We start from the raw sequence: 8,715 nt of genomic DNA on the forward strand, positions 1-8,715 counted from the left end.
AGGAAAGGATCCTCAAAATCTGGAGCAGATCTAGAGAGACAAAGGGGGAATAGGAGGACCACGTGTGCTTGCACCATGTTGGATGTTGCACTAAGAAAATCTGCAGAAGTTAAATTCATAAGTTAGTTGTGTTTTAAGTAAACAAAATAGATGATAAATTTGAAATTTAAATTTACAACTCTATCCAGTTTAATAGGACTGCATTTCTGGACAAATACGTATGTAAAGTCTGTAGGTAACACGTTATCATGGTAGAGAAGTAAACGATCAGCCAACTTTTGATCTGTATTCACTCATGTAAGGTTGCACAGGCCAGCTGAGTTCTAGTCACCCACCCCCACCTTAGCAGAATGTAACTATGTAAAACACTCAACTTGGGTTACAATGAAGTCAAATATCTGCAATATAACTGATTAAAAAGTATTTTTATTCTATACATAGCACTCCAAACACTTGGCATAGGACAAAGTACCACAATACACTACTTTACATCTTTAATAGAAAGTGACTACCTATAAAAGTGTAAACACTTTGAGGGGGAGAGGGGAAGTAAGACATTCATGGAGTAGCTCCCTAAATTCCTACAACCTGATGAGAAGTCTGTCCTACATAGGAAAAGGCCCATTACAAGCCACTGAAAATACCTTGTACAGTGAGAATAGGGTTGTACATACAAGCATTGTCAAATATAAGGTGGTGTGTGTGTAAGATCAAGAAGGCACGTGGGTCAAATAAAAGAGGTTCAGTGGTCTGGTATAGACAGTGCAGGGAGACCTGTCCTCCAAAACAAGCAATAGCTTGCTGGCATGATTGCCCCAAGAAAAAGAAGCAAAGGTTTGCATAGTAGACAGGTCACCATTTAGCGTGCCCCACATTTCACCTATGGCAACAAGGTGAAATATTCTCAGCAACGAAAGAGCAACTTGAAATGAAAGCAGGACCCAATCTGCTTCTTCAGTGTGGCTCACCATCATACCTTAAGTTTTCTGCTACTGCCATCTCTTTAGATTCTAGAGCAGTAAACTCATCACCACCTCTACTGCTGTCAGCTTTGGTCTTTTCCCCACAACTCCTGTACTCCCTTCAAATTGGACACTAGTGCAACTGGAAGTCTAGGGAAGGGTGGTAGTTTAATATGGAGCAGGTATAGCAAGACGTTTTCTAAGTAATTGTATATAAAATATTTACATTAAGTGAAAATTGCCACCCACCTCAGGTGACTAGCCTGACTGGGAATAGCACAGTGTATTTAAGTTTCTGAAGAGGGCAGATTCCTTAGAACTAGGCGCAACGACCACATTACTGAAGTTTAATGTCAATTGCCCTGCATTGCAGTTCATGCCAACAGAGAATGGGAATCTGCCATTTCAGTTGCAGAAGGTTCTCTCCCAAGCAGTGTGTACACAGGAAGACAGCTAGCTGCCTTCTTCTAACATGTGCTTTAACATCATGAAGGGATTCAGAAGCTTCAACTAACCAGAACATAATTGGATCTAGGGTCAAAGGAAAAAAAAAAAAAAACATGAACAAACCTGGGGCCATAAACTTACAAAATTTAAGCCTGAGCAGCTACTGTACCACAAAAGAACAAACTTTAGGCCAGCTTCCCATAGATAGTTGAAAGGCACCGAGCCCTTTTTGCACAAGGTCAAAGAGGCTTCTGGCTGACTTAGTGCATTGTGCACTGGAATCCACCAAACCAGTCACGTGTCTGCCAGGCACCTTTGCATTTGCTGCTCTAGTGTAACCCTGAGATCTCAAAAGCACAGTTCAGGCCCTATCAAGTAGAGAACAGCATGCCCCACCCACCTGCAATAGGCTTGAATAAGACACACGTTTCTGGAAGCATAGGGCCCCCGTACTTATTTCCCAGGGAGGCTCCTGCATTTTGATTGTCTTGCCAATAGGGATCCAGTCCAAAAGGAACCCAGCCACCCCCCAAGCCAAAGTCAGTCACAGAATCGCTTGCGGGGAATGGTGCGGGCTCTGTTTGAGCGGCGAATCTCCTGCTTTGCGTCACGGCATCGTTGGCAGATGAAGATGTCAGGCACATTGGATTTACGTATCTTGGCACAGGAGAGATGGATCCAAGTGGCACATTCATTGCACTCTATCATAGGTCTCCCAGCAAAAGGCTTTAAGCAGAAGCAAGTGATGAGATCCCAGGCATCATCCTCTGCATGTGAGAAAGCACAAAGTGTTAAAAGTTTTAACCCCATAAAGTTTTTACACATGCATGGCACCCACATTACTAGACTTTTTAGAGACATATTCCGAAAAACTACTGGAGCCCTCTCTTCCCACCACCAACCCTACTGGAAGCGAGCAGTAGTAACATACGGTAATCTACTCACCATCGGTTTTGGTGTCTGAGGCAGCAGCAAAATCCTCACACAAAGCTGCAAGAGGGAAAAATGAGAGGTCAGATGACTAGGAGTGCCCACATTTATGCTGGTATGCTAGACCCTGCCTTTACTACCCAACTGCGACAGAAGCTCCTGAAACAATTCCTTGCAGGTCATCAGTGCCTTTGTGATACACTCCAACTTTAAGGTGTCTTTGAACTCACATTCCCGCAACAGCCCAACCCCTCACAAGACCACTGACCGGGGAAGGGGGGGGGGATGACACTTATCACTTGGATCACAGCTGACAATAGGGAGGAGTAAGAGCTGGATTGCAGAGCACAAGCCAAATCACTAGCATCTCCAGCTACAATGACAAGGTTCTCTGGTAGCAGGTGATGGGAAAACCTCTGCCTGATACCTTTTAAGAGCTGCTGCATCAGAGAAAACAATACTGGGCTTGATGGTGCATTTATCCCATTCTGAGGGAAGCTGCTTCATATGTTCAATTGACTTCATTTTGAAAGCTTCACTATTTTTGCACACTTACTACTGATTTGGGAGCCGTCTCTACTGAGTTCTTCCTCACTGTTCTGCTCTACGGTGTTCCAACAGGCAGGGCTGATTCTTTCCTCTTTGCACGAGTTCTGTTCCTCAGGCTTCTCAGCTGCTTGCATTCCATGGATCCAGTCCTTCTGCTTTATGTATTGCTCCAGCAGAGATGTGGACTGGAGCTCTTCCTTTGGGAGACAGGATTCAAGCTCCCTTGATTCTAGGTGTGTCCCTTTACCTGGCTCAATCCTTTCCTGCTTAATGTCCTTTGTGTTCATTGGCATCACCCTCTTATCCACCTCTCGGTCCAAGATAAGCTTCTTTGCTGACTGCTTCCTCTTCTTGGTTTGCAGCGGTCGGCCTGTACAGAAGCCACTGGAAATGTCAGAGTTCAGTAGGAGGTTTCCAGTCCCTCTGCATGTAGTGTTCCTGATTCCTCCATCATCTGATAGCACATGGGAGTCACAGCACTGAGATGAGGCCCAGCTGTCACTGTCTTGAGTGCTGCCTGTGCTGTTCTGGGGGCTCATGTTGCCTCTGTGGAGCCAAGGCTCATTCTAGAAAGGGAAAAGAAAACCCACATGAGATTTCAGGGCCTTCAGAAGGTCGTTTTTTTTGGGGGGGGAGTCACCAACACCCAGAACAGAAAAGTGAGAACAAAAGTAGACAGCCAGCTCCAACTCTCTCTTACCTCCTTTGGGTATGGGATGTAGCCTGCATAAGCTAGCACAAAAGTGCAGAACTGATTGAAGTCTTCTACAGTTCTTTGTCTTTTCTGTGGTGGCTACAAAAATATAAAGTTGAATGGATCAGACTCTTAACTCAATCCTTACATACATTCAGTAAAATAAAGCAGTCGTGCATAATTAGTTGCAGGCAGTCTGGAGTGCAAATAGATTCTTTTTACCACCATAGTAGCACCTTATATAATGTATTAAATTTGGGGGCGGGTACAGAAAGAAGAAACAATGTGATGCATCTGCAGCAGCACAACCGGACGCCTTCATCTGCCCTAGCTGCAATAAAACATGTCTCTCTCGCATCAGTCTCTACAGCCACAGCAGACAATGCAACCTTCCAATCGTTTGACTAACTTCACCCCAAAAGGTGGGTGCAACAATACTTGACAACCAACCCTGAACAACATTCAAACCCACTGATCCATACAGTGTCTATTCCTTCCAAACGAAGATGTACAATCTTATCAGTATGACCTTGGTCAGCACTGTACCACACTCAAACCCCATAGCTCTTTGTAGACTCGGAAGCAGCAGTATATCAGCCAGACCACTGACCTGACTCTGAGTAGTTCAGTATTGTATTCAATGACTGGCAGTGGCTCTTAGGGTTTCAGGCAGAAGTATCTCCAGCTCTTCTGGGTAATGCGAAGGATTAAACCTGAGACCTTCTGAATGTACACTGCCAAAAAGTCCCCCAAAGACTATAGCCTACCTCCCCACAACATATGGGGAAAGGCTACTAAAACAAGGATACCCAACTCCTTATTCAAAATAGGAAGGAATATACACAGTTGTCAAAAACATCAACCATAATAATAATAATAATAGTAGTAGTAATAATTTACTATTTCCCCAGCCACCCTGGGCAGCTCCCAATAAAATATTAAAAACACAACACAGCATTAAACATCAAAATCTTCCCTACACAGTGCTGCCTTCAGATGTCTTTTAAAAGCAGGATAGTTGCTTATTTCCTTGACATCTGGTGGGATGCCACAGAAATAAAAGACATTTTTTTCATTCAGACCTCTTTATTTAAAACCCAAGAGAAGCACAGCAGGTTCCACCTGTAGGATTTCAGAACAGGAGCAGACAGATCTCAAGAGAAAGCAACTAAGGACCTCTCCTGCTACTTGGTAATAATAGTGTGGAAATGTGAATATATTTCCCTGTGGATCTCCTATCAGAGCAAGCAAAACAAGATGAAGTCTCCCCCTGCAGACAAAGGGAAGCAACAGATTATCAAATTCCAGCCACAACAAGGGAGCTGGGAATAAGCTTTTGATGTCCTCCCCCACTTCCAAGTATGCCATGGCAGGCACTCAAGAGGAAAGGCCTGCTCCTTAAAAGACACCCTCTGCTGCTGCCTCTCCACAACTGACACCCCAAGGTTATGAACAGCAGCACTGAACTGGCAAACAGTATTTCCCACCAACAGCTGTGGGGATGGGTAGAAGCCCTACAACAGTCAGGCAAAAAATTAGGACTGGCAAATTTCCACAACTAGATTCAATGCAAGGATGGAGAGCACCCCTTCTCAAATGGTTCTTCATCTTGAATAATAGACAAGGCACAATTCCTTCTCCTCCTCCCTCCATGCCCACAAGCAACAACAAATCACCATGAATAGCATAGTCAGAAGAAGAAACAGCAACAACAATTCAGGCTAAACAACAACAATAACTCCGGCGAAGCCTAAACTCAGAGCTGAAAGATTTACTCAGTGCCAAAACACTAAGAGGAGGCTGGGAACCACGGAGCAACTTTTCCTTTTGAGAGCAAGGAGACCTTCCCCCTTTTCAAGAAGGGTCAGGAGAAGCACCAGGAGCACAAGGGTAGCCAAGACCAAGTCTGCACCCTTGAGCTACACATCAGCCTGCAATTTACTTCCTCTGCCCTGCACCTCAATCTCGCAGGTACACACACACACACAGTAAAACTAATAGCCAACGCAGGGTGCTTAAGGAAATCAACAAGCTGCGCCATAGCATGCCCTCTAAAAAGCATTAGGGAAAGTCGATATGGTATGTATATCCTTTTTTACCTTTACCTTATGGTATGTAGTTGGGTCCCCCCCTCTATTTTTGGGAGGGGGCAATGGAGAAAGAGAGTAAGTGATTTGTAACACATGGGGTTAGGGGTGAAGGAGAAACCAAGCCGGCTCATCTCCGCCCCCCCCCCCGCTTATGCGTGACTGACATTTACTAGCATTTCCCCTCCAAGATGCCCCCTTCTCACCTCCTTGGGGGCAACACAAACACAACCCCCCACAACACACCTGATCGCTCCCAAGATGGCGCCTGCGCAGCCGCGACCGTCCCGGGAGAAGACGGGGAGGGGGGTCAGAAAAGAGAAAAAGGAGCAGCGCCTCAGTGTGCACCCCCACCCCAAAAAAACCCTCCCCACAGCTGACTAGACACACACGGATACACACACACACACCCCGGAAACAAGCCAAGGCAGTCGCTCCTCGGAGCCCCACGCGCCCCTAGCGGGGAGGGGGGAAAGGGCCCCGGCCCCAGAAAACGCGGGACGGCGCTGCCCGCCCCCGACCTCCGGAAGGCGGAGCCGCCCTCGCGCCAAAGGAACCAGCCAAGGAAGCCGCCTCTCCGCCCCGAAAGAAGCGCTTCTCTCCTCAGGGAACCGGGCGGTCGCCTCCCCCGCCCCGGATCCCGGCAGCCGCCGCCGCCGCCACACACGGCTAGGGCGAAGCGGCAGAGCGCCGTCGCCCTCGCCTCAGTAAGGAAGCAAGCAAATAAATAAATAAATAAATAAATAAAAAACCCAACGCCCCCAACTCCTCCTCTGAACCCCTCGATTCTCTCTTCTCCTCCCCTCAACACAACACACACGCAATTTATTTCTTCGCCTCGCCCGGAGAAGAGGCCGCCGAGCCGGCAGCTGACGGAACCGCCGCGATCTCCCTCAGGAGAAGGAAACGAAACCGCCAGGTTACCGGGAAAAAGAGACACCCCCCCCCCAATATATATGTATATATAAACACACCGTAGGGACGAACTCCAAGGGGACGAAGTCCATCGCCTCCTCTAAAATAATCGAGGTGGCCAGTCCCCCCCCCCCGGCAAGTTGATGCGCGTCGCCATTCAAACTGTGCATCTCGCGCTCCACGATGCGTAGAAGGGCTTCCCTGCCCCCCTCCCATTATTTTATTCGAGCAGGTTCCCCCAACGCCCCGAAGCCGCAACCAACCCGCCCCGCCCCCTTCTTTGCCCCCGGGCTGCAAGATGCCGGCCGCTCTCTCTCCCCCCACACCCGGGGCAGCGGGAAGGAGAGGGAGGCTCAGCGCTGAGAGCTCGGAACTCACCTCGTCCCCTCCGGGGGATCCGGGGCTGGGCACGGGGCTCGCACCTGGGGAAGGAGGAGAAAACACGCGGCGTTACTTAGCTGCCCCCAAGCGGGAGGAGGGGGGGGAAGGAGCTGGAGGCCCCACGACCCACACGCGCCCGCCGCCCCCTCTTTCCCCCCACCCCGCCCCTCGGCCTCCCCGCCGCCCACCTGCGTAGTCCTCGAGGCCGCTCATCGCCTCCTGCTCCAGCGCGAGAAGCGGGGCAAGAGCAGGGGCGGCTAGGCCAGCTGACGTCCTCCGCTTGGGGCTGACCACCCCGCGCCCGAGGAAGGCGGGCTGCGGGCACCGCGGGGTCCCCGGCCGAGGGGCAGCAGGGCGAGGAAGGGCTGTTCCGGCGGGAGCGGCGGCTCCGTCTGTGCGCGGGCGGCGAGAAGGGAGCAGAGCTGCGGGGCTGCTGCTGCTGCTGGAGGCGGCGATGGTGGTCCCCCTTTGCCGCCACCCTGCTCTCCTCTCCTCCTCTCAGGGGTGACCGGCGCCGGCTGCGGGGCGGGCGCTCCGCCTCCTGCGCCGCCTCCCTCGCCTTTAGCCCCGCCTGCTCCTCCTGGGGAAGGAAGAAGCAGCTTCCGCCGAGGGAACGCTCTCGCGGCGCGTACCCGTCGCCGCGCGGCCCCCTCCCGCGGGGGCGATTCCTTGATGGTGGGGGGGAGCGCGCGCGGATTGGGCTCTGCGCCCTCCCTGCGAGGGAGACTCCTGCCCCCAGAATTTCCGGGAAGAGGGCGCCCTCCCGGGCGGAGTGGAGCTTCTCCCTCCGGCGCGGCGCCTCTTGGCGCAGGAGCGCTTTCCTCCCCCCCCCCCCCCGTGGGGGTTTCACCGGAGCCGGCATGCATGGATCCTTTGGGCGCGGATGTCTGCAAACGTGACTTGAAGGTCGGCGACACCCACCCCGCCGCGTGTGCGAATCCTTTGCAGCGCCCGGAGACGGGCAGTCGGGTCGTGCATCCACAGTGACCAGAGGAGGAACGATCGCTGGGAGGAGCGCAGTGAAGAAACGCCATGGCGCATCTGTAGCAGAGAAATTGGATGTCTTCATCTGCCCCAGCTGCAATCAAACTTCTCTCTCCCGTATCGATCCCTACCCAAGGCACACTCCTCCACTGTCTACCGAAACAGATGGATGCCAACCAGCCAAGAGACTTCCCTTTTCCAAGAGCGGGTGGTGGAAAGTCTTGGGTTCGGGAAGGGATGCCGAGTTCACTTTTTGCTTTTCTTCGTCTCCTCCTCCATTGAAGCAGCAGACAAATGGTGCATCAGAAACGCTTCCTGCAGAGGAGGCGGTCTCCTCAGACTAGGTTTGCAGCACGGGCCCTGCCATTCCTGTCTTCCTTATCTCTCCCCTCTCTTCCTCCCACTCCTAGTTGTCGGAGGTGGTTGGTCCCCTCCCCACTCTCCTCTGCCTGCAAACTCGAGAGAAAACAAATCTCTCTGGAAATATGGCCCCAGCCCATGGCCATCTTTTTACGTTGGAGGCACTAAATTTAGTTTGTATAGGTGCCCCCTTCTTCAGGCAAATTTTACGTTGCCTTTTAAAAGTGTAGTCCACAAATATTTAAATGTTGCCTATTCACAATTGTTTAGAATTTATGTAAGGGGCAAAATTTATCCGTTCACTTATGCAGATACCCCCAGTTTAGAATATTTTAGCAAAGACTAGTGCAAGTGTGTACTTCTGGTGGAGAATGTTTTTATACTGCATTTTTCTATTGCTGGGGAA

At 50.5% G+C, this 8,715-nt stretch overlaps 1 protein-coding gene across 2 annotated transcripts; it reads right to left on the bottom strand.

Annotated features, from left to right (window-relative positions):
* Nucleotides 1-408: 408 nt before the first annotated feature.
* On the bottom strand, nucleotides 409-7,533 carry LOC310707382 (PHD finger protein 13-like). Of its 2 annotated transcripts, XM_083504530.1 has the most exons (6): nucleotides 7,154-7,533; nucleotides 6,963-7,006; nucleotides 3,589-3,681; nucleotides 2,896-3,454; nucleotides 2,355-2,399; nucleotides 409-2,176 (listed from the first exon to the last, which is right to left on the bottom strand). In XM_083504530.1, exons 1-6 carry the CDS (start codon nucleotides 7,176-7,178, stop codon nucleotides 1,950-1,952), a joined length of 993 nt encoding a protein of 330 aa, XP_083360656.1. In that variant the 5' UTR covers nucleotides 7,179-7,533; the 3' UTR covers nucleotides 409-1,949. The 2 variants fall into 2 exon arrangements, with proteins under 2 accessions (XP_083360656.1, XP_083360657.1); XM_083504531.1 differs by lacking the exons at nucleotides 6,963-7,006; nucleotides 7,154-7,533 and adding an exon at nucleotides 5,916-6,218.
* Nucleotides 7,534-8,715: the final 1,182 nt, after the last annotated feature.

This window comes from Podarcis liolepis, assembly GCF_965112155.1.
Source record: "Podarcis liolepis genome assembly, chromosome: 5".
Taxonomy (NCBI): Eukaryota; Metazoa; Chordata; class Lepidosauria; order Squamata; family Lacertidae; genus Podarcis; species Podarcis liolepis.

What these genes read in the sequence shown, in the direction of transcription:
- LOC310707382 (XM_083504530.1), bottom strand. Translation starts at nt 7,178, where the DNA reads ATGAGCGGCCTCGAGGACTACGCAG. An exon ending in ACATCCCATACCCAAAGGAG is followed by an intron (nt 3,455 to 3,588) that starts GTAAGAGAGAGT and finishes TTCCCTTTCTAG; the next exon opens with AATGAGCCTTGGCTCCACAG. An exon ending in CTCAGACACCAAAACCGATG is followed by an intron (nt 2,177 to 2,354) that starts GTGAGTAGATTA and finishes TCTCACATGCAG; the next exon opens with AGGATGATGCCTGGGATCTC.